Source organism: Equus przewalskii, chromosome 18, assembly GCF_037783145.1.
Source record: "Equus przewalskii isolate Varuska chromosome 18, EquPr2, whole genome shotgun sequence".
NCBI lineage: Eukaryota > Metazoa > Chordata > Mammalia > Perissodactyla > Equidae > Equus > Equus przewalskii.
This window is the reverse complement of record NC_091848.1, coordinates 39681733-39701170: the sequence shown is the minus strand read 5'-3', so window position 1 is coordinate 39701170 and position 19438 is coordinate 39681733. Positions and strand designations below refer to the sequence as shown.

At 36.5% G+C, this 19438-nt stretch overlaps 1 protein-coding gene across 20 annotated transcripts in view; it reads left to right on the top strand.

The window, feature by feature from the left end:
- The window catches only part of STXBP5L (syntaxin binding protein 5L), a 350864-nt gene that overhangs the window by 217041 nt on the left and 114385 nt on the right, over positions 1-19438 (top strand). For all 20 annotated transcript variants that reach the window (XM_070583799.1, XM_070583808.1, XM_070583812.1 and 17 more), the window contains one exon: positions 14265-14390. In XM_070583799.1, the coding sequence (XP_070439900.1) occupies positions 14265-14390 (126 nt within the window). The remainder of the gene's footprint in view (positions 1-14264; positions 14391-19438) is intronic.

Sequence of the window (19438 nt, the reverse complement as noted above, 5' to 3'; positions counted from 1 at the left end):
CGTTAGCTATTTGGATTCCTTTTATTTCTTTTTCCTGCCAAATTGCTCTGGCCAACACCTCCAGTACTATGTTGAATAGGAGTGGTGAAAGTGGGCGCTCTTGTCTTGTTCCTGTCCTCAGAGGGATGGCTTTCAATTTTTGTCCATTGAGTATGATGTTGGCTGTGGGTCTGTCATATGTGGCCTTTATTATGTTGAGGTACTTTCCTTCTATACCCATTTTATTGAGTGTTTTTTATCATAAATGGGTGTTGGATCTTGTCCAATGCTTTCTCTGCATCTATTGAGATGATCATGTGGTTTTTGTTTTTCATTTTGTTGATGTAGTGTATCACGTTGATTGACTTGTGGATGTTGAACCATCCCTGTGTCCCTGGTATAAATCCCACTTGATCATGGTGTATAATCTTTTTGATGTATTGCTGTATTCGGTTTGCCAAAATTTTGTTGAGGATTTTTGCATCTATGTTCATCAGTGATATCGGCCTGTAGTTCTCCTTCTTTGTGTTGTCCTTGTCAGGTTTGGGGATGAGAGTGATGTTGGCTTCATAGAATGTGTTAGGGAGTACTCCATCTTTCTCAATTTTCTGGAACAGTTTGAGAAGAATAGGTATTAAGTCTTCTTTGAATGTTTGGTAGAATTCTCCAGAGAAGCCGTTTGGTCCTGGACTCTTATTTTTGGGGAGGTTTTTGATTACTGTTTCTATTTCCTTACTTGTGATTGGCCTATTCAGATTCTCCATTTCTTCCTGATTCAGTTTAGGGAGATTGTAGGAGTCTAGGAATTTGTCCATTTCTTCCAGGTTGTTCAATTTGTTGGCATATAGTTTTTCATAGTATTCTCTTATGATCCCTTGTCTTTCATTGGTATCTGTTGTGATTTCTCCTCTCTCATTCCTAATTTTATTTATTTGCGATTTCTCTCTTCTTTTCTTGGTGAGTCTGGCTAAAGGTTTGTCGATTTTGTTAATTTTTTCAAAGAACCAACTCTTTGTTTCATTGATCCTTTCTATTGTCTTTTTTCTTTTAATATCGTTTATTTCTGCTCTTATTTTTATTATTTCCCTCCTTCTACTGACTCTGGGCTGTTTGTTCTTCTTTTTCTAGTTCTGTTAGGTGTCGTTTGAGGTTGCTTATCTGAGCTTTTTCTTGTTTAGTGAGGTGAGCCTGTATTGCGATGAATTTCCCTCTTAGAACTGCTTTTGCTGCATCCCAAATGATTTGGTATGTCGTGTTCTCATTTTCATTTGTCTCCAGATAATATTTGATTTCTTCTTTAATTTCTTCAATGATCCATTGTTTGTTCAGAAGCATGTTGTTTAGTCTCCACATTTTTGCACCCTTCTCTGCTTTTTTCTTGTAGTTGATTTCTAGTTTCATAGCGTTATGATCAGAAAAGATGCTTGATATTATTTCAACTCTCTTGTATTTATTGATGTTTGCTTTGTTTCCCAAAATATGGTCAATCCTTGAGAATGTTCCATGTGCACTTGAGAAGAATGTGTAACCTGCTGTTTTTGGATGAAGTGTTCTATATATATCTATTAAGTCCATCTGGTCTAATTTTTCATTTAATTCTATTATTTCCTTGTTGATTTTCTGTCTGGATGTTCTGTCCGTTGGTGTTAATGGTGTGTTGAGGTCCCCTACTATTATTGTATTGTTGTTGATGTCTTCTTTTAGTTCTATTAAGAGTTGCTTTACAAATTTTGGTGCTCCTGTGTTGGGTGCGTATATATTTATAAGTGTTATGCCTTCTTGGTGGAGAGTCCCTTTTATCATTACATACTGTCCCTCTTTGTCTTTCTTTATCTGTTTTGCTTTGAAGTCTACCTTGTCTGATATTAGTATAGCGACACCTGCTTTCTTTTGTTCATTATTAGCTTGGAGTATTGTTCTCCATCCCTTCACTCTGAGTCTGTGTTTGGCTTTGGGGCTGAGGTGTGTTTCCTGGAGGCAGCATATTGTTGGGTCTTGTTCTTTGATCCATCCTGCCACTCTGTGTCTTTTGATTGGGGAGTTCAATCCATTTACATTTAGAGTGATTATTGAGATGTGGGGGCCTACCACTACCATTTTATGTCTTGTTTTCCGGTTTTCTTCAATTTCCTTTGTTTCTCGTCCCATGGTTTAATCTGTTCTGATGTAGAGCTGCTACTCTTTGTTGTTGTCCTTCTACTTATCTCCTCTGCTCTTGGTTTTGTAGTCCCTTTCCTTTTTTTGATTTTTCAGGAATGAGGGTTTTCCTGAGGATTTCCTGAAGAGGAGGTTTTGTGGCAATGAACTCCCTTAACTTTTGTTTATCTGGGAAAGTTTTTATTTCTCCATCGTATTTGAAGGATATTTTCGCTGGGTAGAGAATTCTCAGCTGTAGGTTTTGGTCCTTCAGATTTTTGAATGTATCATTCCACTCTCTTCTAGCCTGTAAAGTTTCTGCTGAGAAATCTGCTGATAGCCTGATGGGGGTTCCTTTGTAGGTTAGTTTCTTTTGCCTGGCTGTCCTTAGTATTTTCTCCTTGTCGTTGACTTTTGCTAGCTTCACTACTATATGCCGTGGGGTTGGTCTTCTTGCATTGATAAAGTTTGGAGATCTATTGGCTTCTGTCACCTGAAGATCCATCTCTCTCACCAGATTTGGGAAGTTCTCACCCATTATTTCTTTGAATAGGCTTTCTGCCCCTTTCTCCTTCTCTTCTCCCTCTGGTATACCTATAATCCTTACGTTGCATCTCCTAATTGTGTCTGATAATTCTCGGAGAGTTTCTTCATTTCTTTTTAGTCTTACTTCTCTCTCCTCCTCTGCCTGCAGCATTTCTATATTGCCATCTTCCAAATTGCTAATTCTTTCCTCCATGTTATCGGCCCTACTGTTCAATGCATCTAGATTTTTCTTAATCTCCTCTATTGTGTTCTTCATTTCCAGTATTTCTGTTTGGTTCTTCTTTATTGTATCAAACTCTTTTGTGACATAGCTCCTGAACTCGTTGAGTTGTCTATCTGAATTCTCTCTTAATTCATTGAGTATTTTAATGATGGCTGTTTTGAAGTCATCATCATTTAGGTTATATATCTCATTTTCTTTGGGATTGTTTTCTGTGTATTTGTTATTTTCCTTCTGTTCTGGAGATTTAATGTATTTTTTCATATCGCTTGATGTTGTTGATTTGTGCCTCTGCATAGAGATAGAGTTTAGTTGCTCCTTCCACTTGTTTCTGCCTCTGTGGTGGGGGAGCAGCTGTTTATACTGCACCAACCAGGAACTCTATCCGCAGTTGCTAACCAGGCCTGGGCCCCTCCTTGTAGTCACAGTGGTCCTTTGGATTCCCTCTTCTGCTGTGGGGGCCGTCACGGGGGGGCTTCAGGCTGTTGGTGCCTACTGTTGCAGCCCACCTAGACGTGCTCCCTCCTTGGGGTCTGCAATGGTGTTATGGTCTTTTCCAGCGGCCAGGGGTAAGATCACTTATATTTGCCGCTCCGTCACTGTCGGAACCCACAAAATCTCACTTGTCCACTATGGGTCACAGCAGAGCTATTGGCATCTTCTACAGTCTGTGGTTAGCTCACCTAGTTAAGCTACTTTTGTCCCAGGGTCTTCCAGCCTTGTGGCTGCCAGTTGGGTGCTCTCTACTAGTGCTGTGCAGAGGCTTTCCCTGAGGCTGCTGTGAGCCTGTAGGATTTCCCCCTAGGCTACGGAGCTGGGTCGCTGGAACTCCACCCAGCCCCAGTCCTGTTCCCCAGGAACTCGGGGAGCACTTTGCCCTGTCTGGAGGATAGCCGGAGATCCCGATTTCAGTGGTAGCTGGTCAGCTGCTGCCCTGCCTGATATTCTCCTCTCCGGGACCCTCCCGGTGTTGTGGATGCTGGGTGTGGCCCCTCCGCTAATAGCAGACAGAGAGTTTTGTCTGCTGCCTAGGCAGAACTCTGGAGCTTCCCCTCCGGGCTGCAGGGCCAGCCTCTGGAGCTCCCACCAGCCCCAGTCCTCTCCGAGATCTCTGGCAATCCCTTACCCCACGGGGCGGGCAATGGCAACTGGGGGTCACCTCGCCCTCTGGGACTCTCTCCGGGACTTTCCTGGAGTTGTGAACCCTGGAAGTGGCCCCTCCGCTAATGGCAGACAGAGAGTTTTGTCTGCTGCCCGGGTGGAATGAGCAGTAATATTTTGAAAGGAATCTTTTTTTCTGATCATTATGTCTCAACAGTGAGCTTAATATATTCAGTAAACCATGTTGTAAACAGATGTGCTATCATCCAGGCTTTGTTGTTCCATTATCAGAGCACAGGCAGAATTATGCTTTAGCATAATTCTTAAGGGCCCTGTGATTTTCAGAATGGTAAATGAGCACTGGATTCAACTTAAAGTCACTAGCTGATTTAGCCCCTAACAAGAGAGTCAGTCTGTCCTTTGAAGCTTTGAAGCCAGGCATTGACTTCTCCTCTCTAGCTATGAAAGTCTTAGATGGCATCTTCCAATATAAGGCTGTTTGTCTACATGGAAAAAATTATTGTTTAGTGTAACCACCCTTCATTAATTATCTTAGCCAGATCTTCTGGATAACTTGCTGTAGCTTCTATGTCAGCACTTCCTGCCTCACTTTGCACTTTTATGTTATGGAGATGGCTTCTTTTCTTAAACCTCATGAACCAGTCTCTGCTAGCTTCAAACATTTCTTCTGCAGCTTTGTCACCTCTGTCAGCCTTCATGGAATTGATGAGAGTCAGGGCCTTGCTCTGGATTAGGCTTCAGCTTAAGGGAACATTGTGGCTGGTTTGATCTTCTATCCAGACCACTGAAACTTTCTGCTTAACATCAATAAGGCTGTTTCATGTTCTTATCAGTCATGTGTTCACTGGAGTGGCAATTTTAATTTCTTTGAAGAACTTTTACTTTGCCTTCACAACTTAGCTAACTGTTTGGTGCAAGAGGCCTAGCTTTCGGCCTATCTTAACTTTTGACGTGCCTTCCTCACTGAGCTTAATCATTTCTAGCTTTTGATTTAAAGTGAGAGACCTGAGACTCTTCCTTTCACTGGAACACTTAGAAGCCATTGTAGTATTATTAAATGGCCTAATTTCAATATTGTTGTGTCTCAGGGAATAGGGAGGCCTGAGGAGAGGGAGGGAGATGTGAGAATTGCTGGTCGGTGGTGTAGTCAGAACACACACAACGTTTGTTAAGTTCACCATCTTATATGGACACAACTTGTGGTGCCCCAAAACAATTACAATGGTACAAGCAAAGATCACAGATCTCCATAATAAATATCATAATAATGAAGAACTTTGAAATATTTTGAGAATTACCAAAATGTGACACAAAGACACAAAGTGAGAAAATGCTGTTAGAAAAATGGTGCCAATAGACTTGCTCAACACAGGGTTTCCACAAACCTTCAATTTGCCAAAAATGCAGTATCTGTGAAGAGCACTAAAGCAAAGTACAATAAAACAACGTATGCCTGTATCTGAATCTGCTACTCAAGGAACTTTAGAAAACTAGTTTTTTCATTTCTTATGAAAACACTTATAGAAAACTTAAAGATAAGATTTCAGGAGCAAAATTAGTTTACCATACAATTAGCGGTTGCTATACTTTTATAGTCATTGATTTTTCCCCCAAAAATTTCTTATGAAGTAAGAAAGGGAAATGTAAGCAGAAATGACTGGTAGGAAAATCTACGAAGAGGAAACATCATCATAAAATTTTAGCAAATGGAAAACTTTTGTAATGTTATAATTTTACATAATTTTCCCTTCATATCACTTTACTTCATGTAATTGATTCCTGTTAAAATGAAAACAAGAAAGAGAACAAGAAGTTCAACAAAGCTCAAGAAATCACTGTAGATTGATTTGTTTATTAACTAAGAAGACCCGTTATTAAAGTGTGAGTCCTCTAATGACATAAACATTTTTCTACAAAATTTTAAAAATTTAAAAGAAAGGAATAAGAGAGAAGAGCCAGTGAAATAAACATCTGCCCATTCTTATCAATATGTGCATTTGTGCAATTATTTGATTTTTTTTTTTTTTTTGCTGTTGTTCTTCCTAGTGTATAAAATGAATGGTCATCATATGCCTCATTAAGAGGGTGAGATTTAAACAAAAAAATAAATGAGGGAGTTAGCTGAAGCATATCTGGTGGAAAAGTGTTCCAGGAAGAAGGAACAGCTAGAGCAAAAGATTTGAAGTGCCTCACATATAAGGAGGTCAGTGTAGTCAGAACAAAGGGAGAAAGGTGAGGGTAACAGGGAGGATAGTAGGAGATAAAGTCAAAGAGATAATAGAGGGCCAATTATAGGCCATTGTAAGGACCTTGGCTTTTAATCATAATTAAATGAGGAGTCATTATAGGGTTTTGAATAAAGAAGTGACATGATCAGACAAATTTTATTTTATTTATCTTTTATTGTTATTTTATTGTAGTAACATTGGTTTATAGCATTATATAAATTTCAGGTGTACATCATTAAATTTCAATTCCTATGTGGATTACATCATGTTTACCACCCAAAGACTAATTACAATCCATTACCACACACATGTGCCTAATCACTCCTTTCCCCCTCCCCTCTCCCCACCTTCCCCTCTGGTAACCACCAGTCCAATCTCTATCTCTATGTGATTGTCATTGTTTTTATCTTCTACTTATGAATGAGATGATACGGTATTTGGCTTTCTCCCTCTGACTTATTTCAGTTAGCATAAGACCCTCAAGATCCATCCATGTTGTCACAAATGGCTGGATTTCATCATTTCTTATAGCTAAGTAGTCCATTGTGTATATATACCACATCTTCTCTATCCATTTGTTTTTTGATGGGCACCTAGGTTGCTTCCAAGTCTTGGCTATTGTGAATAATGCTGCAGTGAACATAGGGGTGCATGTATCTTTATGCATTCATGTTTTCATGTTCTTTGGATAAATAACCAAGAGTGGAATAACTGGATTATGGTAGTTCTATTCTTAATTTTTTGAGGAATCTCCATACTGTTTTCCACAGCAGCTGCACCAGTTTTCACTCCAGTGAGAGTTCCCTTCTCTCCACATCCTCTCCAACACTTGTTTCCTGTCTTGTTAATTATAGACATTCTGACAGGAGTGAAGTCATATCTCATTGTAGTTTTGATTTGCATTTCCCTGATAGTTAATGATGTTGAACATCTTTTCATATGCTGTTGGCCATCTATATATATTCTTTGGAGAAATGTCTGTTCGGATCTTTTTCCCATTTTTTAATTGGGTTGTTAGTTTTTTTGTTGTTGAAATGTTTGAGTTCTTTATATACTTTGGATATTAACCCCTTATCAGATATATGGTTTGCAAATATATTCTCCCAATTGTTAGGTTTTTTCATTTTGTTGATGGTTTCCTTTGCTGTGCAGAAGGTTTTTAGTTTGATGTAGTCCCATTTGTTTATTTTTTCTATTGTGTCCATTGCCCAGTCAGACATGGCACTTGAAAATTATACTGCTAAGACTGATGTCAAAGAGCATACTGCCTATGTTTTCTTCTAGAAGTTTAATGGCTCCAGGTCTTACATTCAAGTCTTTAATCCATTTTGAGTTAATTTTGTGTATGATGTAAGACAGTGGTCTAGTTTCATTCTTTTGCACGTAGCTGTCCAGTTTTCCCAGCATCATTTATTGAAGAGACTCCTTTCTCTTGTATGTTCTAGGCTCCTTTGTCAAAAACTGGCTGTCCATAGATGTATGGGTTTATTTCTGGGCTTTCAATTCTGTTCCATTGATCTGTGCGTGTGTTTTTGTGCCAGTATCATGCTGTTTTGGTTACTATACCTTTGTAGTATATTCTGAACTCCAGCTTTGTTCTTTTTCCTGAGGGTTCCCATGGCTATTCAGGGTCTTTTGTTGTTCCATATAAATTTTAGGATTCTTTGTTCTATTTCTGTGAAAAATGTTGGAACTTTGATAGGGATTGCATTGAATCTGTAGATTGCTTTAGGAAGTATGGGCATTTTAATTATGTTAATTCTTCCAATCCAAGATCATGGAATATCTTTACATTTCTTTGTGTCTTCTTCAATTTCTTTCAACAATGTTTTATAGTTTTCAGTGTAGAGATCTTTTACCCCTTTGGTTAATTTTATTCCTAGGTATTTCATTCTTTTTGTTGCAGTTGTAAATGGGATTTTATTATTAATTTCTCTTTCTACTACTTCATTGTTAGTGTGTAGAAACACAACTGATTTTTTATGTTGATTTTGTATCCTGCAACTTTATCATATTCATTTATTATTTCTAAAAGTTTTTTTGTGGATTCTTTTGGGTTTTCAATATATAAAATCATGTCGTCTGGAAGTAGTGACGGTTTCAGTTCTTCCTTTCCAATTTGGAACCCTTTTATTTCTTTTTCTTGCCAGATTGCTATGGCTAGGACTTCCAATACTGTGTTAAAGGAGTGGTGAAAGTGGGCATCTTTGTCTGGTTCCTGTTCTTAGAGGGATAGCTTTCAGTTTTTCTCCTTGAGAATGATATTAGCTCTGGGTTTTTCATATCTGGCCTTTATTATGTGGAGGTACTTTCCTTCTATACCCATTTTACTCAGAGTTTTTGTCATAAATGGATGCTGTATCTTGTCAAATGCTTTCTCTGCATCTATTGAGATGATCATGTGATTTTTATTCTTCACTTTGTTAATGTGGTGTCTCCCGTTGATTGATTTGCAGATGTTGAACTGTCCCTGCATCCCTGAAATAAATCCCACTTTCTCATGGTGTATGATCTTTTTAATGTGTTGTTGTATTTGATTTGCTAGTATTTTGTTGAGAATTTTTGTATCAATGTTCATCAGTGATATTGGACTGTAATTTTTCTTTTTTTGTGTTGTCCTTGTCTGGTTTTGCTATCAGGATAATGTTGGCTTCAAAGAATGAGTTAGGAAGCTTCCCCTCCTCTTCAATTTTTGGAAGAGTTTGAGAAGGATAGATATTGTCTTCTTTTAAACGTTTGGTAGAGTTCACCAGGGCAGCCATCTGGTCCTGGGCTTTTATTTTTTGGAGGTTTTTGATGAATGTTTCAATCTCCTTACTGGTGATTGGTCTATTCAAACCCTCTATTTCTTCTTGATTCAGTTTTGGAAGGATGTATGATTTTAAGAATTTATGCTTTTCTTCTAGATTATCCAATTTGTTGGCATATAGCTTTTCATAGTATTCTCTTATAATCTTTTGCATTTCTGAGGTGTCTGTGTAATTTCTCCTCTTTCATTTCTGATTTTATTTATTTGACCCTTCTCTCTTTTTTCCCTGGTGAGTCTAGCTAAAAGTTTGTCAATTTTATTTATCTTTTCAAAGAACCAGCTCTTAGTTTCATTGATTTTTTTCTATTTCTTTTTAATCGCTATTTCATGTATTTCTGCTCTAATTTTTATTATTTCCTTTTACTGAGTTGGGGCTTTGTTTGCTCTTTTTCCAGTTCCTTTAGGTGCACTGTTAGAGTATTTATTTGTGATTTTTCTTGTTTGTTGAGGTAGGCCTGTATTGCCATAAACTGCCATCTTAGAACCACTTTTGCTGTATCCCATAAATTTTGGCATGTCGTATTTTCATTTTCATTTGTCTCCAGGTATTTTTTGATTTCTCCTTTGATTTCTTCTTTGACCCAATCGTTGTTCAGTAGCATTTTGTTTAATCTCCACATATTTGTGGCTTTTCTGATTTTCTTCTTGAACTTTATTTGTACTTTCATACCTTTGTGGTCATACCTTTGGTATTATTTCAGTCCTCTTGAATTTATTGAGACTTGAATTGTGGCCTAATATGTGATCAACCCTGGAGAATTTTCCATGTGCATTTGAAAAAAATGTGTATTCTGTGGTTTTTGGATGGACTATTCTGTGTGTGTGTCTACACATATACTAAGTCTGTCTGGTCTAATGCATCATTTAAGGCCAATGGTTCCTTATTGATCTTCTATTTGGATGATGTATCCATTGGTGTAAGTGGAGTGTTAAAGTCCCCTACAATTATTGTTTTACAATTTCTCCATTTATGTCTCTTAATAATTGCTTTATATATTAGGAGCTCCTATGTTGGGTGCATAGATATTTACAAGTGTTATATCCTCTTGTTGGATTGTTCCCTTTGTCGTTATGTAGTGCCCTTCTTTGTCTCTTGTTATAGTTATTGTATTAAATCCTATTTTGTCTGGTATAAGTATTGCTACCCCAGCTTTCTTTTCATTGCCATGTGCATGGAGTATCTTTTTCCATCCCTTCACTTTTAATTTGTGAATGTCTGTAGGTCTGAAGTGTGTCTCTTTTAGGCAGCATATATATGGGTCTTGTTTTTTTATCCAGTCGGCCACCCTATGCCTTTTGATTGGAGCATTTATCCCATTGACATTTAAAGTAGCTATTGATAAGTATGTACTTATTGCCATTTTGTTACTTTTTTCCTGCATGTTTTAGCAGTTCTTCTCTGTTCCATTCTCTTGCTCTCTTCCCTTGTGGTTTGATGGCTTTCTTCAGTATTATGTTTGGGTTCCTTTCTCTTAATTTTTTGTGTATTTATTATAGGTTTCTGTGAGATTCATATGTAATAACCTAGGTAATAGCTATCTATATTAAGTTGATAGTCTCTTTAGTTTGACCTCCTTCTAAAAGCTCTACTCTTTTACTCCCCTCCTCCCACATTTTAAGTTTTTGATATCATATTTAACCTCTTGTGTGTGTGTGTGTGTATCCATTACCCTCTTATCATGGAAATAGGTAATTTTAGTACTTTTGTCTTTTGACCTTCATGTTATCTTCATTGATGGTTGATCTGCTACCTTTACTGTATTTTGCCCTTACTAGTGATTTTATTGCCTTTTGTTTTTTCTGATAACTTTCTTATTCCTATTTGTGGTCTTCTCTTTCCCAGTTAAATAAGTCCCTTTATCATTTCTTGTAAAACTGGTTTCTTGGTGATAAACTCCTTTAATTTTTGATTGTCTGGGAAACTCTTTATCTCTCCTTCCTTCAGAATGATAACCTTCCTGGGTAGAGTGTTCTTGGTTGTAGGTTTTTTCCTTTTAGCACTTTGAATATATTGTGCCACTCCCTTCTAGCCTGTAAGGTTTCTGCTGAGACTTCAGCTTATAGCCTTATGGTGTTTCCTTTTCTGTAACTTGTTTCGTTTCTCTTGCAGCTTTTAGGATTCTCTCTTTATTTTTAATTCTTGACATTTTAATTATAATGTGTATTGGGTATTGGCCTTTTTGGGTTTTTTTTTGTTTTGTGCTCTCTCTGCTTCCTATACCTGGATGTCTCTTTCCTTCCTTAGGTGAGGAATGTTTTGAGCTATTATTTCTTCAGATAGATTTTCTGCCCCTTTGTCTCTCTCTTCTCCTTCTGGGACACCTATAATATGAATGTTAGTGTTCTTGATGTTGTCCAAGAGGTCCCTTAGACTATTTTCATCCTTTTTAATTCTTTTGTCTTTTTTGTGTTCAACTTGGGTGATTTCCTCTAGTCTTTTGTCCAGCTTGCTGATTTGTTCTTCTGTATCATCTATTCTGGTATTGAGTCCCTCTAGTGAATTTTTCATTTCCAATATTGTATTCTTCATTTCTGATTTGTTCTTGGTATTTTCCAGTTCTTTGTAGAAGTTCCTACTGAGTTTATCCATTCTTCTCCTAAGATCAGTGAGCATCTTTATGACTATTAGTTTGAGTGCTTTGTCAGGTAGATTATTTCTATTTCATTTATTTCTTTTTCTGGTGTTTTGTCCTCTTCCCTTACTTCGAATGTATTCCTTTGCCTCCTCATTTTGCTTCTTTCTCTGTGCTTCTATCTATGTATTAGGTGAGTCAGCTGTGTCTCCTGATCTTGAGGAGGTGGCCTTATGTAAGAGATGCCTTATGAGCCTGAGCAGTGTGCTTCTCTCTCATCACCACTTCCAAATGTTCGAGGAGTGTCCCCTATGTGGGCTTGTGTGTCCTTGTGTTGTGGCAGGGTTGCTCTTGCTGCATGTGCCCAGGGAAGCTAGGATCTCCCTAGACCGGCTGGTCATAATGCTCAGCTGTGTGTGGCTGCTATGGATCCTTCGGTCACTTTATTGGGCATGGGTAGCCTCAGCACAGTTGGCTGCAAGGTCTAATAGCACATTCCTGTTGCAGTTTTTCAGTTAAGTGAGTAGGCCCCCAGTGTGGCTGGTTGCTAGGCTCAGGGGCTTACAATTTCTGTAGGCGTTTGTCCTGAAAGACTCTTGTCATCTCTTTCAGGATTGCAGCTGAGTCTGGCTCACCCCAGGCATGGGAGCACTCATTTGTTTCAGGCTTTAGAAGGTGGGGCCGATATGCTATGTGGCTGTTGGAGAAACACAAGTCTTCTGCAGCTGCCATGCCCCATCATCCACAGGGCCACACACACCTTCAACACAGTCCTGTCCCATGTGCACACCCTGACTCCCTGAAGTGTACACAGTAGCCCCCCTGCAGAGGCCCCACACATTCCACCAACACCCCACGCATTCCACCTGCTCCTTGCAGGCCCCTCAGAGGCAGACCCATTCACTCGGCTGCAAAGGATGCAGGCACCCAGCCTATGCAGGCCCACAAGTTGCCCAAGGGCTTACTGTTGGGTGGGACCAGTTCCTAGGGTGGGCTGCCTGCCCTGGCTGAGCTGGATTAAATTGCTGCTCTAGTGTGTGGGGCAGACCCTGGGCTAAAAGGCGAGGGGAAGAACTCCAATGGTGTCTGCCAGTGTTGTGTCAGAACACCTATACTAGGTCACAATAATGGCTGCCATGAATGTCTCAGTCCCTGGAGAGTCTCACATCTCATTGAGATGCACTCAGAGACTATCAGGTGAGTCTCTTTTCACCAAAAGACTGTGCACCTTTCTTTCTGGTGATTTTAGGTTGCTTTCCAAAATGATTAAATCTATGCCTAGGTCCTTTAAGAGCTGGCTTTTTCCCCTTATGTCTGATAGCTTTTCTGGGGTGTTCCCCTTGCAGTTAAGAGCCAGCAAAGCCAGATATTATGACACTCGTCTTGGTTGTGCTGAGTCCAGAGGAAGCCTATAGTGGTAAAGCTCCCCTGTTCAGGTCCCCCACTCCTCCAGGGAAGGCCATGTGCCTTAGGATTGCTTCTGGCTGGCCATGAAGTGCTGTGGCTTGCAGAGGTGGATTTTTTTCACTCCAGAAAGGAATTTCTCCCTCTTCCACTGCAGTCAGGACTGTCCCTTTTTGTGGGAGTTCTTTTTATCCAGTTTTCAGTTCGCTCTCAGGGGTATTTGTTCCCAGAATAGCTGTAAATTCGTTGTGTCCATGGGAGGAGGTGAGTTCAGAGTCCACCTATTTCCTCTTGACACCTCTTTCTCAAATTATAAATTGATTACTTTGGTGTCTATGTGTAAAATGGATTTTAGGGTGGAAGGGAAAGGTAGAAGCCAGGAGACCAGTAAGGAGGCTATTGCACCTAAATAGAGATGATATTAAAATCTGGCAGATTCATCAAATAATAATACAGGATCCTTTAAATTTAAATTTCAGATAAGCAATAAATTTTTTAGTATTAGTATATCCCAAATATTGCATAGGACACACTTATAGTAAAAAAAAAAAAAGTTCTTACTGTTTATTTGAAATTCAGACTTAAGTGGATATCCTGTATTTTTACTTGTCAACTTCAATTAGGTTTGTAGCAGTAGAGAAGTAAAAAAGTGGTCAGATTTTGGATATATTTTGAAGGTAGCACCAACAGAATTTGATAATTGATTGGATGTGAGGTATGAGAGAAGGATATTAGTCAAGGATGATGTTAAGGTTTTTTAACTGAATAACTGAAAAGAAAGGAGTTGCTATCAAATGAAATAGAGAAGCCTGCAGGTGGAGCAAATTTAGAAGAAAAGAGAAGGAATTCAGGTTTTGGATATGTTGAACTCTTAAGTTGGGTGGTAGATTAATGGTCATTCTTTCTGTTGTTACACATTATAACTTACGTATATGTAACAAGTATTATGTAAGAAAAATAATTAAGTAATAAAAATAATTATAAATACTATTCGCAAAAGAAAAATGTGATAGGGACAGCTGGATTTGTGGACCTGACTGACTAAAAGCTCCTTAAAAAGAAAACTAAGCAATCAAAAGTGGCTTGATGTATTTTGAGAAAACTAGAAGACACTGTTCACCTGCATACTGCCCTCAAAGCCTGATGTATATATTTCTGTAAGAAGATTCTATGTAACTTCTGAAGAGGAGCGTGAGCATACTTATTTAAACTGTATGTGATAGAACTACGTTTTCTTTTTGTTCTAGTGTTAAGACACGACCAGTGCGGATGCCTCCAGGGTATCAAGCAGAACTTGTTATTCAGTTGGTGTGGGTGGATGGTGAACCTCCCCAACAGATTACTAGTCTTGCTGTAAGCTCAGCATATGGAATGTAAGTAGCTAAGCATTCTTTTCTAATTTGTTTTATTTATTTAATATGTTTGATATATTTAAATGCTTCTTGAAGTCCTAGAAGTGGAAAGAATCTCTTATCTGGATTTTTATTAGATTGAAAATGGTTTAAGAAAATCAATGATTTCAGGATAAACTGTGGTTATTTCTTCTTCCTTGATGTCAAACTTGTGATAGTATTCCCATTTTTAATGTTGTTAGGATGTTATTACACTTATTTTGTTTGTTTTTATATTTTCTATCTTTTTTCCTTCTTGTGTTTCATTTTGGATACGTCTTATCTTTTAGTATTCACTAATTCTCTCTTCAACTGTATCTAATCTGATGCTAGATCTATCCATGGAATTCAATTTCAGTTATTTTCAGTTCTAGACCTTACATTTTTTTTTTCCTAAATCTTCCTGTTATCTTCCTAAATTATCACTCTTGTCTTTTATTTCCTTGAAAATGTTGAATATAGTCATTTTAAATATATGTTTGAGAACTCTATATCTCTTATTAGTTTATTATTTGTCTTGGTTTTTGGTCACATTATATTGTTTTCATGTAATCTAGGTTTGCTTTTTGGTTTTGTTTCTTTTTTTTGTAGTTGAACATTATATACCATCATGTATATAGTCACGTGTCACTCAACGATGGGGATACATTCTGAGAAATGTGTCCTTAAATAATTTCATCATTGTGCAAACATCATAGAGTGTACTTACACAAACCTAGATGGTATAGCCTACTACACACCTAGGCTATATGGTACTAATCTCATGGGACCACCATTGTACATGCAGCTCATCATTGACTGAAACATTGTTATACAGTGCATGACTGTATAAATGTTATAGAGATAATTTGAGGTTATACATGATGTTTATCATCCTCCAAAAAGTATTTACATTTCCTCTGACAGGTTGAGAAGCTAAGAGGTAGAAGAAGGTTCAGAACAACATAATCCAATCAGATATCCTATCTTTGAAATTTGGATTGTATTTCCTTTAAAAGCTAATTTAATTCTAATTAATTCTTATTCCTAGGTTGTAGCCCTCCATAGAAGTTGTGTAAAATTGTACTCCTACCAGCAATTTAGAAGAATGCCTGATTCCCCACAACCTTTCTAACAATAGTGTATAACCAAACTTTTAATCCTGTCATTTTGTTAAGTGGAAGAAAGTTATTATAATATTGATAGACTTTTCTCACATCTTAAGTGAAACTGAACATCTTTTCCTGAACTGTGACATTTCTGTTTATATTCTTTGTCCATTTTTCTGTAGTTGTTGGTCTTTCTCTTATAGTTTTGTGAAAACTGTTTACATAGTAGGGCAGTTAGCTTTCTCTGTGATGTAACTTGTAAATATTTTCCCTGCTTTTCTGTGCTTTGTGACTATTTAGGATTTTTTTCCATGTGTAAATTTTTTAAAAATTAAGTAATTCTATTTTTTCTTCTTCTAGATCTGAATTTTGTGTCATACTTAGAAAAGCCTTCCTCAATTCAAGATAATAAAAAATTATCATATTCTCTTCCGATATATTGTTTCTATAATATATTTAAGTCTTTAATCTATCTGGGATTTATTTAGGTATAGGGTATGAAACAGGGATTAAACTATATTTCTTTCCTGATGACTAAGAGTTGTGCCAATACCACTTCCTGAATACTTTATCTTTTTCCTCTAAATTTGGAATTATCTTTTATCAAATGGTACATTTTCTAAATATGTTTGACTCTATTTCTATAATTCCCAGTCTGCCCCTAAGCTAAGTCTGGTGAGCTCTAAAAGAACTCTTTGAAGCCATCTGACAGGGGTTACAATAGTTTACAACCTTGTGAAATTTCAATTGTACATTATTATTTGTCAGTCATATTATAGGTACACCACTTCACCCTTTGTGCCCACCCACCACCCCCTCCTCTCCTCTGGTAACCACTAATCTGTTCTCTTTGTCCATGTGAGGAGCTTCCTTCTTGACTGAAAAATTCTTTGATAAAAAAGCTGACAGGAAGGGAGGAGAGGAAGGGAGTGTGAGACAGCTGATAAACCTGTTATTTGATATGGCAGGAATATATGCTTGTCCTACAGCCCCACTAGTTACCATGGAAAATGACTGAGCTCAAGCCATTTTCAGGGTTCCTTATGTAAGAGATTGACCTATAAAGGCAAATGGATGTCTAATTAAGAGGCCATGAAAGTATATCGCCAGATTCAGGAGCTGAAGTTTGTTAGAATAAGTCAGTTAAAGAGCATATTTCCCATGTAAAGTAACTGTGGGAGTAACAATCCCTATAGAACCTCTGAAGAACCTACACTTGTCTGAGAAAGACAGCTTGGACAACTGCTTCATAGATATATTCAACTGCCAAAAAACTCCAGCTCAAGTGGTTACCCATATAAATTCCACCAAAGTTTTAAGAAATAGGTAATACCAGTATTACACAAAATTTTTCTGAGAATTTTAAAGGAAAAGATCACATTAATCTCATTTTATGAGGCAAACATAACTTGATGCTAAAACTTAAAAAGGGCATTACAGAAGGTGAAAATTATAAGTTTATATCATGCATGAACATAGATATAAAAATTCCAACCAAAATATAAATAAATATAGCAATAAAAATATTACATATTATAAACAAGTTTGGTTTACAACAAGAATGCAACATTTAACATTTAAAATGAACCAGTGTAATTCATCACATTAACAGGATAGAGTAGAAAAGCATATGATTAAGCCATGAAATGTGAAAAGCAAGAACATTAGATTAAATTCAATATGTATTCATGATTTAAAAATAAACAATTAACTAATTTAAACAAGAAGGAAATTTCCTTAATCTAATACACAGCAGCAAATATCATTCATACTTTATAGTAAAATGTTGAAAACTTACCTCTAAATTAAAAACAAGATAAGAATGGCTGCTATCACCACTTCTATTCACGTTGTACCAGAGAACCTAGCCAGGGCAATATAGAAAGGAAAATAAATCAAAGTTACGTGAATTAGAAAAGAAGGAAATTGAAAAAAATTATGATTGTGTATGTAGAGCATCTAAATAGTTAGATAAATTATTTGAATTAGTAATTGAGTTTAACAGAATTGCTGGCTATGAAGTCAATGTTAAAATATGTTTCCATATACTTAAAAAATAATTAGAAACTAAAATTGTATAAAAATAAAGATTCCATTTACAATAAAATAAAAATAGTAAAAGATCTAGGAATGCATCTAATAGAAGATGTTCACAACCTCTACACAGAAAACTATAAAACTTAAGATAAAGAACCTAAATGATGGGATGGAAAATTCAATAATAGTATAAAGATGTCAGTTTTTCCCAAATTGATCTGTAGATATACCACAATACCAATAAAAATTTCAGTAGATTTTTTTCCTTGAAGTTTAAAGCTGGTTCTAAAATTTATAGAGAAATGCAAAGGGCCACAACTAGCTAAGACAGTATTGAAGAAAAGCTTTGCTCTACTAGAAGACAAGACTTATTAAATAAAGCTATTTAGTCATGACAGTGTTTTCATTGGCACAGAATAGATAGACAAATAGACCAATGGACAGAATAAAGAACCCAGAAATAGATCCAGGCATATATAACTAAACCATTTCTACAGATCAATGGGGGAAATGACTGGTTCCCACCGCAGCCCCCCCCCCCATAAATAATACAAAGTCAATTGAAAGATTATATAAAAAATTGGATCTGACTCTTCTCTCCCACTATACACAGATTCTAGAAGATATTAGAGGAGAATATCTTCATAACACTTGGGTTAAAGAAATATTTCTTCAACATTACTCAAAAAGTATTAACCATAAGGAAACGTTAAGAACCTGGAAAAAAGGTACCATTAGGAAAGTGAAATGGCAGGACAAGGAAGAGATATTTGGATTAACTGCATCTGACAATGGGCTTATATCCAGAGTATAAAGAGTTTCATGAATCACCAATAAGAAAAAGACAAACAACTTAGTAGAAAAAAATGCAGAAGAAATTTGAACAAATGTCAGAAAAGAGGTTATCTAAATGAAAAATATTTTTTTCATGTATATATGAAAAGATATACAACCCCATTAGTAATGTTGGTAGGTTTTGCAAAGATATTTAGTAGCAGGAACTCTCACACACTACTGCTGAGGGTAAATTGATGACTTGACTTTATAAAATTGTTAGCTTTATTTACTCCATTTTAGCATACATATATATGCATTCCCTACAACCCAAAAGTTTCATATCTAGATATATACCCAACAAAATGGAAGCACATGTGCACCAAAAGACAGTAGCATTATTTGCAATGGCACTATTATATTTATCATAGTTCCAAACTACAAATAATTAAATGTCCATCAGAGTAGACGGAATAAATTATAGTATATTAGTCCAATTGAATTCTATAGCAATGAAAATAAATGAACTACATTTATATGCAACAATATATAAGAAAGAAGACAAACATCTATCAAAAACATGCAAAACTGATTTTTGATATAGGAAGTTATGTTTTGCGGGGAGGAGAGAAGAGTAATAATTGGGAGGACATGCAGTTGCTGATAATGTTTTATTTCTTGACCTAATTTTAATTACGTGGGGTTGTTCACATCACAGTAATTCATTGAAGTGTACAATTATGTACACTTCTATTTATATATGTTATACCTGAATAAAAGTGTAAAGTATAAGAAAATTTTTTCCATTAAGTTTATTTTTAGAAATTTATCCCATAAATATACTCAGTATTTAAGTGCAAAGTAACTTATGAAGGATAATCATTATTGTATTGTTAGCAAAAGACTAGAAGCAACCTAACTGTCTATCAACAAAATTCTAGGTAAATAAATTAGAGTACACACAAATATGAGTTTACATAGGATAATTACCAAAATATATAGTAAAATTTTAAAAATCAAGATTTAGGCTATTACTTACACTGTGCAACATTTGTTTATCTTTGATATGCTGTAATTATCCAGAATACATTTTTTAAATTCCTACACATTGATAAGAAAAAAATAACCCAG